The sequence below is a fragment of the Branchiostoma belcheri genome, unplaced genomic scaffold (assembly GCF_001625305.1).
Source record: "Branchiostoma belcheri isolate BF01 breed outbred unplaced genomic scaffold, Haploidv18h27 scaffold8, whole genome shotgun sequence".
Classification (NCBI taxonomy): Eukaryota; Metazoa; Chordata; class Leptocardii; order Amphioxiformes; family Branchiostomatidae; genus Branchiostoma; species Branchiostoma belcheri.
The window spans coordinates 164154-183873 of NW_017804464.1; the positions used below are offsets into that span (position 1 = coordinate 164154).

At 41.2% G+C, this 19720-nt stretch overlaps 1 protein-coding gene across 1 annotated transcript; it reads right to left on the reverse strand.

The window, feature by feature from the left end:
- Positions 1-2874: 2874 nt before the first annotated feature.
- LOC109486399 lies at positions 2875-18421 on the reverse strand. The gene is made up of 10 exons (XM_019790228.1): positions 18069-18421; positions 10072-10327; positions 9520-9707; positions 8968-9050; positions 8660-8740; positions 8172-8294; positions 7497-7667; positions 6931-7084; positions 6265-6427; positions 2875-5982 (listed from the first exon to the last, which is right to left on the reverse strand). Exons 2-10 carry the CDS (start codon positions 10144-10146, stop codon positions 4117-4119), a joined length of 2904 nt encoding a protein of 967 aa, XP_019645787.1. The 5' UTR covers positions 10147-10327; positions 18069-18421; the 3' UTR covers positions 2875-4116.
- Between the last annotated feature and the right edge of the window lie 1299 nt (positions 18422-19720).

Consider the following 19720-nt stretch of genomic DNA (forward strand, 5'->3'; position numbering starts at 1 on the left):
TTGTGGGGCCTGGTAGTGTTCGGGGGGCCATATTCGGCTTTGTGTGGAAGGGGCTTAAACTACTGACTGCTCTGGCAAATCATTCAACATATTCGGCTATAATCGCTACAATTTCTTATCCTCTAAATATGTCTTAACGAGTTACAAATGTTGAACACTGTCACCTGTAGATCGCCGTCTGAGATGAGTGCCACGTCTGCTGAAGTCATGATGCCGCACGGTTCTCAGCCAGTCCTCGGAGGCCGACCGACCCGGCTGCCCGGCAGTCAGGCGCCCGGTCTGCTCTCACATCTGCACCGCTCAGCCTTCGTCTCGGAGTATCCTCACCACACTAGGACGTTTCTCAGGAGGATTGGGTATTATATCATATGCCCCCCACGCGTTTTTACATGATTATGTTCAGTAGTAGCCGGATGCTCTTGACGACAATGAAGGACTCTCCCACTATCTTGTGGGGGAGGGGGGTGTTTCTGACAGGGTGCCCACCTGTTGAGTCAGTGTGGCTAGGGCACGAGTGTTTGTTTACTGAACCAATATAAACACAAATTTTCACGCTTATATTTATAGATTTGACCGACGAGTCAACTCAGCGAGAATTGGGCTATTTGGTGTCTAATTTCAATGCCTAAAATAGCTACTTGACAAGTGGTAAGGTCTAAATTATGGAAATGTGGATATTTTGACGTGTAACAGTCCAACCGGTTCAGACATAGCCTGGGTGCCATCCGAATTTGTAACGGCTCCCCCGAAAAAATCTTTTCGGGGGAGCCGTTACAAATTCGGATGGCACCCAGGCTAGTTCAGACACATGGGATAGTCGCAATTTCGGGAAGACCAAACCTGAAGTATTCTCAGTAACCGAGGCTAAAGGTAATCTGTATGGTATTGACACATACATTGATACATTAGCACATTTGAATAAGTATTTCATACTTTGGGAATTAAAAACAGCGCAGAAACGCGCCCCAGAAAGAGCCCAAGAAAAAATGAGCCCAAGATACTGTATACTAGTAACCGTTTTCCGTCACATTTTCGGCATTTTTGCTCCATGAATGTCGATATACATTGGGATAGTGTTGTTTCAACTACTCAGCATGTAGAGAACAGACTGAAATACTTTGAAAAACCTGGTTTTCAAGTCCTAAAAACTACATTGTGTACCTTTGATATGCATTCTTGAAAAACATTGCCGCAGACAATCGGGGGGGGGGGTAATAGTCTACGATACTACCTACCCACGCGCGCATGAATTTTTGTCTGTTTCCAAAAGGTTTTTGGCTATACTATAAATCGTACAAAGCAGTTGCAAGACAAGCAACTATATGCCGTAATTTGGAAAAAAATGGAGAACGATGCTAATGTCGTAGGAGGCCAAAACCAGAAAACGTACGAACTATGTACTATAACAGATATTGTTGTGTGTTTTGTATTGCAAGCCACGTTGGTTTAAAATCCTACGCATATAAAAGTCATCGTGCATGATTTATAGAGATCAAACAAGAATTGCCAATTGGCCTAGAAAAGACATTTTAATCTGATTTTTGATAGTGAATTGAAAACAACCAAAAATGGGTTTGCTTAAAGGATAAGAGGCGTTAAGAGAAAGATGATTTAGGTCACACTTTACTGTCCACTCTAATCTTATTAATCGTACATGCACGGGTACACAGTTTACAGTACACGTGTAGCCTGTCCGAGTCAACAGCAGAGGCTTCAGACGTGGTACACCTACGCTAAGTAATGATGTCAGTAGGCTGTTAACAAGCTTTTCAAGACCCAATTTCTAATCCCTACATTTTACTATATTTACAATACAAATCCACATCTTCAATTACTCATCCATTCTATATGGGTTTATTTGTTTATTGGGATTTTCTACAAAGTTAAGGTTTATTGGGATTTTTCTTCAAAGTGAAAGGGAGGGAAAAACAGGATCCATAGAGTGTCCGAGGTGTGTTTGGGTGGGGCAAATCTTACTCAAATTTAACTCAAATTCACTTCTTATCGAAGGATGGGCGTGGACTTAATCTGGTCAGACTGAGCTTCGAGGGAAGGTTCTGAATGTGTAACAGGTGCTTAACGGAACTAGAATATGTATCTTATTATTTTCCGTTCAGTGGAATAGGGACCAGTTCACACCCATACATAACGGAGAAGTGATTAAAATATAGATTTAAATTGTAGTAGTGAATATATTATAGTAGTGAGTATAACTTTGCTTCCGATCTTTCTTCAGGAAAGGTCAACGACTAGTTTTGAGTCCAAACTGCAGTTTAATTTCCTTTGGGGACTAAGAACTAAATGGCGATGTTCTGTCTGAATGACACAGCCATACCACGAGTCACGACTCACGCAGTTTCCTGCATCTAATAATCGTAATAAGGTCCCTATAGAGAAGATCTAGACACTTGTGTCTCTTAGAAAACGGAGTTTAATTCCAGCTCTTGGGAACTCATGTTCTAATTCCTACGTTGTAATTTTCACAATTTGACCTTCCAGGTTTAAAAAAAACAGCTATAGAAGCTATAGTGACCGATGAAAACAATACCGTACAATACTCTAGACACCCATGTCGAGTCACGATAATCACCCCTTTTCGGAACACATTCGCCTTGAGGGAAAATGGTGGTTACAGCTTTCGTCGTTGGTGACTTTAAAGATTTTAATTCTTGAATCAATTACCTCCTCCCCTTATTCAAGCAGCATGGCATGCGAGCAAACATTGTCTTTCAACCACTCCCGAAAATTATTCAAATTACTTCATTGACCAGATGAACTTTCATGACAGCACTTCAGTTTCTGTATCTTTACTGTGTTAGGTCTTCATACGGACCTATCATATGCTTTGCTAAATCTGTTTCGTTCTTTCGTTCTGTTTCATCATTTAAAATGTGGTCTCTGTATGTGATCCTTAGAATCTTCAAAGGCAAACAAAGTTGACAACATGTTTTTATAAAATGGTATTATTTCCATCACAGAAATAAACAAAACAATGAAAAGGCTTTTCACAAAAAATAAAAACAGTATTAGTAAAGCTGTAGCCTTGGCTACCATGAACCACTGTACAGTCTGTATTTTTACAATGATTATAATATCTTATTATTTTCCATAATCGCTTTCACACAAAAATTACTTATTAGGGGCATGATATGTATAAATATTAACCTCGTAAAAACAACCATTTTATGATTGTATTTTAAAAGGAATCACACTGTTATTGTGATATCAAATTTATAATAGCAGCAACTTCATACAAAACTACTCACATTCTATCACATAAATGAAATCCTACTGTTATCCATTAGAAATTTGCTCGTAAGTATTTACAATCTAAATATTATACCACAGGTCAGGATAATATTTACATCCAACAAAGGTGGCCTCTTTGCAATAACACAATAAGTACTCCATAAGAAACAAGCAATAAAAAATTACAAACTACAAACAGTATATCCATTATGCAAAAGTTTACTACGCCAAAATGGATCATTATGCAACAATAGCAAAATAAGCCTTATTACAAAATAGAGAAGCTCCTTACATCTACCGAACCTACATCTCAAACCTGGCAAAGTTGAGCCATTGCAGCCTAAACCAGAGTACAGGAAGAGGTGTAACGTCTGTTTGTTTGTTTTTGGCACGTAACTTCTTACAGTACTAGTTTTGTCTCGATGTTGTCTAACTCCAAGTGTCATGGTATGCCCTTCTTTGTCTCCAATATTTGGAGACGACTCTTTGTCATGGTTATAAAAGGAAGACATTGTGTTCTACCAGCCTGAATTTTTCTGTCATCTCAATTGTGTTGTGTTATGACAACCTTAGGTGCGTCCGGGGAAATTTTGAAATCGATCTTGATTCTCTGAAATTCTATTTCCAGAATTTTGAGGGGCAAATTTTACTGGTAGACTCTCTATTTTTCTTACACATTCTTTAACCACTTTTGTCCTGTAAAGACGACATATTAGGTAAAATTTTTGTCGGTGATATGACCAGCGAAATTCCAACCCTGGGGCTGTTTGCTCCATCTGAGGCCCTTAGCTGATGAGGTTTCTTGCATACCCTTCAAATCTTGAAGCAAATTGAGATTTTCAAATGACGTTTGTGGGTGGATTTTCCTCACGCGTACTGTTTCATGTAGATGTCCTGTATGTCCTTCTGTGTTTCCTGCTGCGTCCGTTTCAAGTCCTCCTTAATCTGACCCCTCAGTTCTGCCAGCTCCTTCTGCCCGGGCTTGTCTGGTTCGTACGACAACAAGTCTGCGACCTGTGGTGCATCCGTGGCAGGCATTTTGGACACTGAGTCCAGAAGCTCCTGAGTCTCCTGCGAGACCTGCAGGTCATCAGAAGAATACTGGGAGCCGCTGTCAATCCTGCTGATGCTCCTCGTCTTCCTGCTTTCTCCGTCCAGAGACTCGGAAAACACCGAACTCTTCACCGAGCTTCTTTCGTCATCTTGCATCAACTGTTCATCATCATCATCAGATTCATTCCCTTCATCCCCTGACGCCGCCTGTCCGACAACCGTTTTAGCGATCATGGAGGCCACTTTGTTCAACTGTTCCTCAGTAGCCGACCCTGGTCTCTCACCTTTGAAGGTCGTGTACCTCAAGGTCGGAGACTCGGACCTCTCCTCGTCACTATCATCGTCTTCATCTTCGACGTCTAATGTTTCGCGAAGGGTTGTGTGGGATGGGACGGAGGTGTCAACGGTGGTGTGGTCACAGTTGGAGTACGTATCGGACTCTGTTTCTCCTGCAGTTGGTATAACGATGGAGTCTAACGTTAGGGTTGGTCTTCTGGAGCTGTCCATCCCAGCCTCCGGGGTTTGAACCCTGTCCTCTGCCTTCTGCGCATCACCCTCGTCAGCGAGAGCAGACGACAGCAGGATCGAGGGAGTCACCGAGCCAACACGGTCTGGCGAGTTGGACGGAGCAGGAGGGGATGGCGTATGTCGTGACGGTGGCCTTTGGTCAGGCGTGCCTGTGCGCGAAGGCAAGTCCTCCACAAACCTAACATGCTGCTGCCCCTGGGACGACTTACTCTTTGCTGTGGATCCTCGACTTGGCACGAATTGTTCCTGCTCGAATACCTCATACTCCGCACCTGGCTCCTGGCTGTGGAAAACATTGGTGGACGTTGAGAAAGGGCGGACGGGATTGCCGACCGCTCCCATGGCTTCTCTTACCGTGGCGCTGTACCTGTACAGCGTGCTGTAGCTGCCCGAGTCAACATGTTGCAAGCCCAGCGGCCCGACCGGTGCTGTCAGCGGCTGCGCAATCTGGATATAGTTCAGGTCTCCCTGGATACCGTGCACACTTATACTGGCAACACCATTCCTGTACAATGGCTTGGACGGCATTGGCTTAACTGTGCCCACAAACCCAACCCTGGGGCTGTTAGCCGGGGTGGCTGCGCTAAGTGTCCCTGGGATGGGGTTCATCCCGTTTCCCACATAATTAAAGTCCACACTACTACCACTGCTGTACTTACCCGACGGGATGGCCTGCTGTCTCACCACCCCCAGCTTCTTACCAACATTATCATACCCGTCTGTAAAACTTAACCTACTACTTCTCTGCCCCGCACTTCTCGCTTCCTCGCGCTGTCTCGGCGACCTCGCACGCTTCTCCGGCAAGATTGTCTGACCGACGGACGGAGTCTTAGCCCCGCCCAGGAGTTCGTTCCGAGCCTTCCCATGAATCACCTTGTCCCATAGAACCTCGTCGTACTCCTTCTGCTGTCTCTCCTCGCTCATGAGTTCCTCGTTCCAGTTGTCGATACTGATGACAGTGATCTGGCTGCTGGACGGAGTCGCGCCGTTGAAGGTCGGCTTTAACTTGGTTCTCTGCTTGACGCGGAACTGCCCGGACGGTTTTCCTGTGCTGCTCGGAGGGCTGGCGGCTCCCACGTGGACAAAGTTGGGCGGGAACATGTCGTGCCGGATCAGTTTGTCAAACATCACGGGTTGGCAGCCTGACATTGGCTGGGAAATACAACAAACAAATAAACAGGCAGTTATTAACGATTTGTCGCCAATCAACATCAAACTTTCCTAATGTTGCTCTACCAGTCATCTACTCCTAGAAGAAATGTAGAGTAGAGCTCGCTGACACCAAGTACAACTCCTTAAGTTAGACATGCAAAGATTGGGTGTAACAGGTCATCCAGTGAAAATATAGCTAGCTGCCGTAGTGCCAAGTGCCTGCAATGCTGGTGTGTTATGCCTAAGGGCGGTTATACTGGCTATACAGATACAGATACTTACAGGTCTGGGTACTTCCCTCTTCTCTGAGCGTGGTGCCAGGAGCCGTGACCCCGGCCTGCTGACCTGGTCCTCCCAGCACAGCGGAACTCTCTCCATGTCTGTGGAGTTACTACTGCTGTCCCAGTCATCACGGTACAGGTCCAGATGATCCTGCTCACTTCTCCTGAGGAAAAGAACAGAAGAAATATGGTTCTTAAAACAACTGTCGATGAAGATCAGACATCCAGGTAGAACATTAAGTAAAATATTAGATAAATCAAACAACTGGATAGATTTTCTGAGTAGTCTCCACTCAGAAATGAGCTTTTGTTAGAGATATGCCTCAGATAGGATATTAAATGACGTCCTGTGTTTAGGGAGATCAAAAAAGAGAAGAGGCATGCCCCGGCATGCGATGGTCCAAATACATCTATGTGGAAATTGGTGATACACTATATTAAAATCACCCAGATGGAGGCCCTTCTTGTATTAGCCACATGGGGATTTACATCATCACCCCTATATACACAAATCGTGGCAAAGCTGCATTGCGCACATGCGCGCGCACACACACACACACACACACACACACACAGTACAGCTACTAGAGAAAGGCATCCTGAGGATGACTAACTACGACGACAATTTGTATAACATGAAATGTTCAATAGAAAGTTGCCGACTTACGGGGAGTCCTCCTTGCTGCGTGTGCGTACTCGGAGACCGTGTGACATGACCTCTCCGTTGATTCCGATACGAATCTTGTTCCCCTGGCGAAGCTGGTCAGCGATCTTTGACCCCGCATGACCTTCGATACTGTAGTACTCACCAGGTTCTTTGTCTGGAATACAATAGAAGGTGGACAAAAATTATGAGCCAAATGAAATCAAATTTCCTGTTGCATTTCATAACTCTTCTGATGTTATATGAAGAAATCATACATGTGCTATTGTGTATTTTTTATCACCCGACATGCTAGCCCAAATGAATAGATCACCTGATGGATTTTGTTACAGAAAATTGTTTTCTTACAAAAAATAACATCCAAATTTTCAAAATCAGCGCACTTGGAGCACACAAAATGCGTTTGAAATATTCAATGGGACATTTGAAACCCCATGTAATAACCGTTAGAACCCTGTTTGATATGGGTGGTTATCACATGGGCCAGAATACCAATATTAAACATTATCATGACCCAGGTATGACATAAAACATCCTAACTAAACTGCCCCTGCAGTAGTACTACATACCAGTGAAGGCATCCACTACACCCACGTCCTTCTCCTCCTCCCCTCCAGCGAAGGACAGGTAGATTGCCGAGGTGTCATAACCAACCCCGTTCTTCGCCTTGTTCCTCATCTGTTGGAACTTCACGTACCCAGTGGTCGCTCGCGATGGCTGAAGCTCAGATCTGTTCATCTCTGTAAAAGAATACTAACAGGTAAGCTCTAGAAAATGTACGGTCAACTTGCCCAAGCCACCACCTCTATAAGCCAGACATCTGGCCATAAGGGCCACTTTTTCTTGGTTCTGATTTTTTTCCCATTGACGTAAGGATTAAGTCAAACTTTTCTCAACTGACCACATACAGTGTAAAGCACTTAAGAAAATGGTCATACATGTATATAGCAGACAGGAGGCCATTGTAGGCAGGACAATGCTTAGGTCAATGGGAAAGACAATAGGAGGGATCGTAGTGAGCCCTGAAAAGTTTATTTCCTGACAGATGATTATTGTTCCATTATTTGAAACAGAGACTTTAAGTACCTGGTTGCATGTCTGTCTCATTGCCTACATTGTATGTTTCATCCCAAATCCCAAGTACATTTCTTTCCTTTGCTGACAGCTACATGTACATCATGCTTTGTTGTCTTACCAGTTTCTGACAAGTTTTTACTAGTAAGTAGGTACTTAAATTATCTCACCTTTTGATTGGTCGCTGAGGTCTCCTAATGACCTACTGCGGACCCAGGCCTTGTCCACAGGGTCCATCCTCACTCTCATGTAGGCCCTGTCGTCAGGCAGGTCCTTTGGCACACTGGACTTAACTGGGAAACGACAAACCAGGGTACAAAACACTCTTTATTTGTGTTGATTTTATAAGGAAATTGGAGTCTTTTTCATTTATTCATTTGTTTGAAAATTCATGCCTGAAGGCTAATTGCAGCATATAATGTATACAACATAGTATATATGTGAAACAATTGACTATCTTAATCAGAACAAGTGGCTATTCTATTCAGAATACAATCCAAACTTTGAAGCAATGATAATCTTTCTGCTAGTTTGCATTGTAGCCAAAACACATCTTTCCATGACTCAATGACATATTCAGCACCAAGGACAGGACCGGTATGTAATTTTAGTATCAGTATGTGTCAGCAGCAGAGAACAAATGGAAGAACAAACCTACCTTTCCACACTGATTTTTGGCTCCTAAGAGACAGAGAACTCTGTTTCCCTGTCTCCATCACACTTCTAGGTCTCTTCATGGCTGTGGTAAAAGACAAAAATGTTACACTACAACTCACTGTAAAATAAAGCTGGCACAATTGAACATAGTAAAAATAACTGTGTCAGTTTCAAATCAGCAATTTCAGCATGAAAGGCCTTCTGGCCCTTAGAACAGGGCCATTTGTGACATAGTGTAGACAAGGACAAGAATATTAACAAATTGGAAGGTTGTTCTAGCACCAAGGACAGAGACTGTGTATGTATTACCTGGTGTTGTGCTCTGGTTACTGCTGCTACTGGACCGACCACTAGCTATAGCTGGGCCTTCTCTTCTCCCTGCTCCTGCAGATCTAAACAACACAAGACAAAAAGTTTGAAAACCTCTAAATAACATTTCATGAATATGTTGAAATGTCTATAATGAAACATTTAAAAGGCACACTAGGCAATTTCAGGGCAGTAAAACTGAATTTTTAAAGTCAATTTCAGGTCATTTTCTGGTAAGTTGAATCAACCCTATCCCATCCCATCAATGAGGCAAAAATTCAATGTTGCTGATGGAAAACAGTTGCTTGATTTGTATCGTAGGCTGGTTCTACTTCTTGGTGGAACAAAAAAAGGACTCCTCACATGGCTTGTCTTGGGGCTATTTCAAAGCATGAAATGATGTCATAAAATCTTGGAATGGCAGTAACTTTCAATATCGGACTGATCTCTTTATATTTTTTTGTTTTGTCACCCTGAAATTGCATTGGATGCCTTTAACAAGGACTGACCATGTATATCAAGATGTCACGTATGTTTTGAGAGAAAACTTACTTTGTTCCCCTGTTTAAGGCATTGTGCACAGCTCTCTGCTGCTCGTCGATGAGTTGTGAGGCAGACTTGGGTTTGGACAGGTGAGACCTGCGCAGCAGCTGTGCCTCCACACCTGTACAGGTGAGAACATCCTCCGGGGGAGGGGACACGTCCTGGTACTTGTGGTGGAGGTCTCCTAAAGGACGGTTCTGGAGGGAGGGATGGACAAATTGATGATTTAATGAACAACTTGAATGTAATACTAGTAATCAACTGCAATGCATTCATGCCAAATATTGGCTACATTACATTGCTTATACAAGGATCTACAAATATTATCACAAACAATGCCAATTGTCCCTCAGAAATTTGCCCCTCTGAAAGAAGGAGATAATGTCTCAGAGGATTATGAATGTCAAAATTATGAAGGGAGGACACCAGACCTCCTACTGTGGTTATGTCTTTGGGACTTGAGCCATGGAAAGTTATCCTTCTGTATCTGTATTCGCTGTGCTTTTGACAGGTGTCAAAAATAAACAAACAAACAAGTGAAAGTTTCGAATCTGTAATTACCTTGGCATGTTTCCTGAGGATTTTCTTGGACTCCGTGTCCACATGTTGGAAGGCCACCAGACACCTGGCAGCCATGCTGTCGTCCTGATGACTGACTTCAGGTGACACAACAACGTCGGTAGGACATGTTAGCAACGCCCCCCACCCCAGCAACCAACCAACGCTCACACAACGTCTGCTATTCAATGTCAGGGGCGTGGAACGTCAACTACGCCTCGTGTTTCGTGGCCCGATAAGATCGCCGTGAAAGGTTGACCTACGTAGAAAAATAGGCATCGGCGTCAGGATCGCAAAGCATTCAACATGATTGTTACAATGATCGGCACACGGATTATGTTACTGTCAACAAAGTGTTTTGTGAAGATCAAGATCAAGCTATCGAATGTACTTGTCACTCATGGTTTAGACCCTGCTCTGATATAATAGATTCAAAGCCGCAATTATTACAGAACAAAGAGTTAGCATAAGTTTAAGTTTCTGTCAATACAGGGTTTAACGTTTCTGTCAACACAATAATCTTTTTAAGGTGCAATGCACTTGAAAGAAATACTATTTTTGATGTGTCTCAAGTCAATTTTCTCAAAAGACCATGGCTTCTTGGATTCCTGAGATTAATAACTTTTAGTTAGGTTGGTACCTGTAAAAATGTTGGAAATTGGTACAGAGATGCCAAAAACATATATCAGTACTTCAATACCCTTAAGCGTAGTTAATTGCTGGTCACCAAAAAATAATTGAACTCTTTACATAGTTTTTTTTTACTATATCAATTGCTTTGAGCATGACATGATTACAGAAATTGCACTGCTAAGAAATGGCAGTAAATGTCACCATCAGACAGATTTCCTCATCCAGAAAATTTTTTTTTTCATTTTGTTGCCCTGAAATTGGATTGAATGCCTTTAACTGCCTATAGCTAATGCATTGACTATTTGAGATCTGGGCGTGCACACTCAGAAAGTTAAGTAAATGTCTAAACTATTAATCACTAAACAGTGCAAACAATCCAAACTTAATGAAGCAAATTATACAAGTATTAGGGTAACCTGCATTGTTGATATTGCTGCATTGTTGAAGTACTAACACTACTCATTCAGCATGAATTGGATTAATTATAAGCAGCTTGACGTTAAGTCTCTCTCTTAATTCTCTTTGACTAGTTTGAGTCTGTCTAAGCTGGATTAACGCCCACCTGTGTCAACGGGCTTACAGAAAACCTGGCGTCCTAACTGTCAGAAAGTGTACGTACTGGGAGACAGGAGTGACTTTATTTGAACTCACAACTAAAGGTTTACTGATCATTATTGAAGTGGCCATGGGCATGGCAATGACATTGACAGATTTGTGCAGTCAAATTCTCCCACGCATTATCCAAACAACACAACCAATTCCTTTTTCTTCAGAGCTTTCTTACTAGCAATTCCGCAAGATTGTCAAGCAAAGTTTAGCATTTTCAACATGAATTAATTAATCTTTAATCTGAAATCAATGTCTAGACTACTGCACTATGCTTTAACTTACATGCAAGTAAAAGAGCAAACTACTCTTTTAAACTCAAATTCTGATCGATACACAATCGGAAACAAATGACTTCCTTTTAGGCTCATGTTTGGACAGAGATTAAGGGAAGTCAAACAACAAGAGACAAAAAGTTCAAAGCCCAAAATAAGCAAACCTTTTTTGGTCAGATCTTTGATATATCATCATAGACTTCAAGACCCAAAAAGACATTAGGTTGGGAAATCTTATAAGAGAACTGCTAAGATATGAGTAAGAAAAAACTATGCATGTTAAAGATCTAGGAAGCATAGAAAAAAAAAGGAATTTTGTTTCTACCTATTGCTACACTACTGAAACAGTTACCTCTACTAGTACTGGACCTTGGTACTGTCCAGGACCTTAAATATAATAGTTTGTACAGCATTTCTATGTTGCATAGAACCGAAATATCCCAACACATCGCATAGCCAGACGGGTGACTTAGTATGGACATACCTCTCAGCTAGTCTGGTACTCAACTAGTATCACAACACTCCCACTGAATTGCTTGTGCTAACCCCACCTAACACAGCTCTACCTGTGCGAATATCCACACAATCAATTACACTCGTCCAATGTACAAACTAATAAAGACTTTATGCTAACACGCACATACCTGTGATTAAGATAACGCGACGTGAGCGGATAGCGAACCTTCGGTACACACTAGAGTCCTTCTGTTGTCAAGGGCAGGGGACGGGGGGTAGAAACAGATCTACCGCTTAGGATATACCAATATTTTGGACATAAACAAGCTCGCCATGGCAGAGCTTCGGTGTGAATAGCTAAGAAAAACAAGCAGTTGTTTGATCTGTCAATAGTCTCCAGTATCTAAGATGGCGTAGCCTTCATGTTGCCACTGTCGAAGAGAACATACCAACAGACAGCGAGGGAAGGAAAACTTACGTACCGCTGACCTGAGTTTCAAGGAAAATGGTTCTCACAACCGAGGGAGAGAAATTGTCGTGTGTTTTGAATAATTGTTTCAGGCACAAAGCCAGGGGTGTAATATTATCACACAAACCTGAGTGATCGGTGGCTAGGTAAACAATGTGCTGGCCACCAGAATCGAGATACCGCCACCGCCGCACGGTTTACGTTACCTCCATATTAGATTTACCCAGTATACCATGCCAACGTCCACCTGCCGTTGACACACCGACATGTGCGGAATTGTATCGCTTCTTACGCAACCACGGTTTGCAGAATTGACAAAGTGAGAGTGAGCGCAACAATTGAGTCATAAACTAAGCCGAGAAACTCGCCTTGTCCGACGACACAGCCCGACACAAAGGCAAGAGGTGCTTCAATAGCCTATCGCTCTCAAGGATTAATTTCACGGGTCAGCGCGGGAAACAATGGTCGCTTACTTGTGGCAAAGCTGAGAAAGTGGAGGAGTGTTTTCTTAAGACTTTAGGTTAGAATGGTTTATCACATCTGCAGGTTTGCTGTTGTCTAATTTGAGAGTTTGAAGAGCTATAGGCATTTAAAAATTTGGTGAAATGAAGCAGAGTGACATAAATATAGGTCAACTTGGTTGGGTTGTGTGTAAACTTTCCACAACAAAACAAAACAGAATTTCATTGCCACCTCCTTAAATAAACAAACAATGGGATTAGGGAATTTAACTTTGAATCCAAAATATTGCCTTTGTCACAGTTACATAACAGCAAAGCAACTAAGCAGATTTAGTCCCAGGGATACATGTTGTATACAAAACTGTCGACCAATAAAAATAGCAAGAATTAAAAAGTGTATGTCTATAACTGAATAGTTTCCCAACATTTGCTTAAATTGGCCTAAACTTGAATCAACAAAGCTGGAATAATTAACTACAGTTTTCTTAGTTTACAGCAAGTCTTCTGTCTGGACCTTAAGACTTCCTCTGAACTAATAAATTCTTGCCATAGCCCAGTCAACTGTGCCTTACAGTGTTAGTTTACTAATGGTTGCATCTTCTGGTCCATTGATCGCAACCACCCCACTCCCATTGTACTTCCACAATCCTCCCCCAGTGCTAATGTACCTCAAGGGTACTTCATGGACCCCATACAGCCATGCCTGGCTTAGTCTAGTACGCTGCCACGCAAATACAACCACTGCCTGACCAAACATTTTCACTGCAGGACAACCTGGTGTTGTGCTTCAAGTCTTTGAACTGTATTCCTATATACACATGCCAAAATGACATTAACAGCAGAATTCCCAACATTAAAATCTCAACAATATGATCAAACTTTTCAAAGTGAAATACTTGTCAGTTGCATTACACTCTTGACAGTTAAGCTGCTTTACTGAATTAAGACTGATCAGTCACATATCAGTACTAGTCTGGTGGATTGGTTGGTAAAAATCATATTGAAGACACAAAAATAAAAGTGTAGGTACATTGTGTAGTACTGCTAGTCACATTACCATACTTGTGACTCAAGTCAAGTATTTGTATAACAAAGTGCAAAGCAAAGTACAAATGCAAAGCGACCAAGAAATTTGCCAATTAAGTAAACCAATTACAGACTGATTTACAGTTTTTAGTACTAAGATTTACCTTCTGTACATGTGTAAATGTTGGACCTCCTGGGTTGATTTCCCAACAACTTACAAGCCCTTCAGTACCCTATAGACAGTCAAGCATTGTGACCTACAAATGTATAATCTTAAATCATTCGTGTCTTTGACATTATGTCCACTAAATTGTTTAATCCCCTTCACAATGAGGCGTTCCGGTTTTCTGTATAACCTTTTGTTGCTGAGCGATCGGAAAAACACCCCCAGTCAACAGTCCGTCACCATTACTCTCCAACAATATTCAATCAGATTCTCGTTTGTTGAAGTCCGATCAGCCCGAGATCACCGTGTGTCAACAGCTCCAGTCAAACATCTCATACCGTGAACTTTGAAACAGCCAGGCAAACCAAATACCGCGACGTGACTGAATGGTGGAAATTGTGCCTCGCAATTTTTGCGTGAATGGGGGGAAATGCCTTGGTGTACAATCGTTGGCATGGCAACGGTAAACCTGTAATTACATCTTCTCTTGCTACAACAAGTACGCAGCGTGCAATCAGACCACTTCAGCCGTTTGTCCTGTACTTTGCCTTAAAAGCCTATAAACAAAGTAAGCCTCTTGCTAAAACCTAATTACTGTGAACAAAACTGGGGTTGTGTTTGCGGGAAGGGATTACGTGTGCCCTTGTCCTGTACTGTATTGTTGGGGCTTCCTAATGACTAAGTTAATTTTGGTCAGGAATGGGGAGGGTTTTCCCACCCTACGTTGCTGACAGTTAATGTTGGGGTCCATACAATTAGCTTCACTAGTAGTACTACTCAAAATACCACCTGTTTATTTATTTATTTATTACAGTATATCTTGAACAGTATATGCAGGTATATGTAGGTAATATATGCAGAAACAAGTATTTTCAGCTCTGCTACTAGTACTATATATAGTTGCAAAGACTAGTACTTCATGTACCTGTGAAATACTTTAAATTACTAAGTGATAATAATATTATATAGTTTTAACACACTAAGAAGGCAGTGTACATGTATCACTATCAACTCTAGATCTGTGTCTACAGATTCTTAAGTACACCCTTATTAGAAGGAGAGCAGCTATAATCATACTTATCACTCATTGGTAATTACAAGTCAGCCTTGCTAAACACGTCTATCAACACTGTGTGCTATAGTTGAATCATCCAGGTCACTGAGTAACAACACAGTGTCCTAGATTCAGCTACCTAAAATTCTTCTTTTTTTCATTCTTCCAAGTTAGCATTTCAGTAACTGTCAGTACTGCTGAGACAGTATCAGTCAAAATCAGTAAGAAATCAGTCATAATACATGTAATTCTTAGGAAACATCAGTAATGTCAGTTGCATTACAGTCATGATAGTTTAGCTGCTTTACTGAATAGTGACTGAAAGTACACTGTCAGCAACTGATCAGTTACTGACAGTCACATACATTGTATCAGTAATGGTGGTTTGCTTTAGGGGAGTACAGTCAAATTGCACCAAATTATAGCTAATCATCATTATGGGTTCACCACAAAGTGGTGAAACCATATTGCTTTTTCTCATGATTCTCCTCCTTCTTCTTCTTCTCCTGCCATTTCTTTAAATGGATTCAGCTTCTTCATTTGGGGGCCTAAGGACCTGAAATTTGGTATGGAGGTACAGTAGGCAAATACCCCCAGGCGTTTTTTAAATTTTTGTGATACAGGCTTTTAGAATGGTTTTATTTGAGTTTTTTGGCTGTGTTATAGCAAATGTATTACTGAGTTAGTGTGCAGTGTTACCAGATTTGGGCATGAGTCATCACAATGGAATGCAGGGCATCAACCAATAGGCATGCAGCTTTCCTCTATTCTCCTTGCTGATTGGCTGTTGGAATTTAACAGGCTTAACTTAATTAATACCTGCACAGAGCCATTTCATACTGACAGTATGTCTGTATTCAAGTGTTTTGGTAGGTATTTTAAGCTTTCCTGCTCCAGCATTGGAATGCGGGGCATGAACGCTTCTTTTTTCTTGAAAATCAACAGTTTGCATTATGCAATTAAAAATCCTAACCAATAATGTAGGGAATAGCTATCCAACTGTTGTAGTCTTAGTTGTATGTTACTTCATACTATAGTTATATCAATGTAAAGCATTGTTTTCCCTTGTGTTTCTCATTCTTTCCCTGCCATGTCGTAAAATGTGGTGAAGCCATTGCTGTATTTGCTCCAAAGCAAATGTCGGCCTTTCTAGTTAGCCTGAAATTTTTCATCTATAAACAATTGGAAAAGAATCCAATGACTAAGCACAACTACATGCCCTATTGTATAGTCAAAGGATGTACAAAAAAATTCATTCTTTGATTAACAGCATGTTATGAGGATTTTAGCTTAGCAGTCTTCAAGTGCAGTTGACAAGTGATTAAAGAACACAAGTGTACAGGGACTTAGATACAAAAACATGTAGATTGTACAAAAGCTAGTACATTCTATCTCTGGCTTACCATTCTTTGGTTGCCCTATATACAGGTCTCAGACAATCAAACAACATACTCTTGAAGCTAGCTAAAAACAATTAGTACTCTAGCCACTTGTCGAATACCATACCTATACTATATAGCTATCCAAAAGAAACTTTTCCCAACAGAATTAGGATAGGAGGCAAATTTTCTCACCACCATTAGACCATTCAAAAACACAAAATGAAACCTGCTACTATAAGTATAACAACATGAAGAAAATGTTGCTCACTTTAAAAAAAGCATTCCATCGTAAGCTATTCTCTCTTGCTTACATAAGAGCAACCTCCTTTTTAAAGATGTATCAATTATTCATTCCTAATGATGGATATTAAAAGTTGATAATCTACCATAGAGCAAAGTCAGGCTAGTTTTGTTGGTAGGTTTCAAAATCGCTCCATGATCCTAGGATTAAGGGTAGCTCTATGGAGTATTTTGGCATTTCTAATTTTCTATCCAGCAATGATTGTTTACTTTTAAGCTGCTGATTCTTTTAACTGTGCCTCTTTCAGTTCCTCAATTTTTTGTTTGCAAAATATGGACACTGATACTTTTTTTCTTTGAAAGTATTCTCTACTGAGCAACAATATCTTTAATTGGAGATTTCAGTTTCTTACACCAATTTTATAAGAAATGGTCCAGTTGTACCATGTGTATCCTTACCTTGTTGGTACTGTCTGTATTAACTTTTTAGTTTTAGTCAGCTCTAGGTACTAGTATTAAAAAAAACTTACCTTTGTAAGTAAACACAGATAGATCTTATGTTAACAAGTGGTAGTATCTGATTTTCAAATAACCACTACAGTCAATTCATCACAATAAGATTAAGTAATAAAAATTGTATTGATAATCACTATTATACCAAATGCTCTTATCATACCTAATTTGCTCTATACCCCTATGCTTGAAGCACAGACCATACATTTTATGGATGTTTTAATCCCATTAATTAAATGTATACAATCTATACATAATTGTTCCTTGTGGAAAAAGTAATTAATTTCACATCAATCAGGCTATTGTAGAACTTAATGAAACTTTTTGTCAGCCTTGCAAATCAGTGTCAAAACTTTCAAGACAACTTTTCAGAAGGTTCTGCAATAAAATGGACCATGAATTTCATTGCTTCACGGGGCACTGTTTTAGAAGTACAAGAGTACCAAAGAGGGTTTTCAAAAGTTGCTTAATTTGTTGACAGTTTGTGTCATTGCTTTCAGGCTTGTTTTCACGTCTACAACCCCGGGTTTGTTATTCAAGTCACGGTATGCAAGGCAAGATCGTACCGTACAGCAGAACAAAAGTACATCGACTGGGACTTTTGAGCCCTTCAGTTGCCAACACAAATAAATGTCAATGTGCAGGAATTTTGACGTTTATATGCGATTGTGTTCTGATGAACAACGAAAAAAGAGAGTTCTGTCAGAGTTGAAACTTACGTGGTTGTGCCGCTGCAAAAGTTGTGAACGATCGCTCAGCTGACGCTAAAACAATCTGCGATCAGGACTTGAGGTTGGGCAAGTTTATAGGTGATCCAAAAGAATTTTGAGCGCTCAGATCCGGCGTAGGCAATCGCAGGAAGTGAGAGAGTAAGTCAGCGTGTGCTGTGCTCTCCGCTGTCGGCACGACTACACACTAGCGCCCAGCCTTCCCGATTGCATGGTCCCGCGTCACGTTACCCACCCGGTCCATTGATACCGCCAGGCGGTTGCCAGGCGCCGGCGGCACTTTGTTGTCCCACACACCGGTCCAAAGGTGGGACAACAGGTGGGACACCGACACGCCTCCGCCATGACAGTTGACCTTTGACCAGCCTAAATTTTACTAAGCTTTTTTTCGCACTTTCTTTTTCTAGATATAAAAATAGCATATTATTTGATTAATGTATGTTATTTCTGATAAATGACAAAGAATTTTACCTCTTTTTCGGAATTATTCGTAAAAAAATCTTTCCCGCGAGACAATTTCTCAGCCGATTCCATCAGTGCACCCAACGGGGTTTATTTGGAAATCTCGTAATTAAAAATGATCTATTTTTACCATAGTTTCAAAAATAATCTATCATAGTACATATATACATATATTTTAATAAAAGTATTATGTATATTAACTTGTTTTTTTTTATTTTTTTTATAAATACGGAAAATAAAAATTTTACCCTCCCCCAATATCAACTTTAAACAGGTCCGTTTCTAAATTTAGGGCATGACCTCATCCTACATATACCCGAGACGGAAGCGAGGCTGGGACAGATTCCAAACTTCGTGCAGTTTTGACGTGAGAAACTCGTACAATTTCTGGATTTTGCAGCTAATTTCGCAGCCAATGTCTGTGACAGCGGTCACAGAAGGCGAGTAAAGGTAAGCAGATTCCTTTGTGAAATCCTCCAGGTGAGAATTTGTCTAGTTGTCGTGGAATCGACTCATGTACTTTGCACACGCGGCTCCGTACGACTTTTGGACTTGATTTATTTACTCAAAGTTTTAACCGTCGTACTAGCGTTGTGATATGCTATTATAACCAGGTTTTTACCTCAGAATTGTTGAAATAACGCCGTTGTTTACCTGTGTGTGTTGTTCAGGTAATAATCTGATGGATCCATGTCCTGACCGGGCCCCGAGGGACAGTGTAGCGGCGCCCGCCAAGTGTGTTGACGGAAGCCGTGGGGCGCCAACTCCACCGCCGGCCGAACCGCAAAGGTACGAGACGTCGAGGTTAATCATCTTTCCGAGTACATTTTCAATATTTCCTGTATTGCCATCCAGTAAAATTCTATCAGTAGCATGATTGTTTTTCTCAGTTTTGTGTTGATTTTTGCAGTGTTTTTGTTTTGAATTTTGATTAAGCTCGGTACCTCCCCCGCTGTGTGCATGTCTGACTTTCCTATGACTCATCAGCCCGGAATTCCAATCGTCCATTAATTATCAACGGAAGTCGTTAAGATCCCACAACTTTCACACCTTTGTCAACAATTTGAATGGATCTGTTGATGTTTATCATTCCTACGCAGTCAAATAATCAAAATCTTAAACATTTACTCGTCTGATATGACAAAACTAGTGGATGTCAGTTGTGGATTGTAAATTACTTG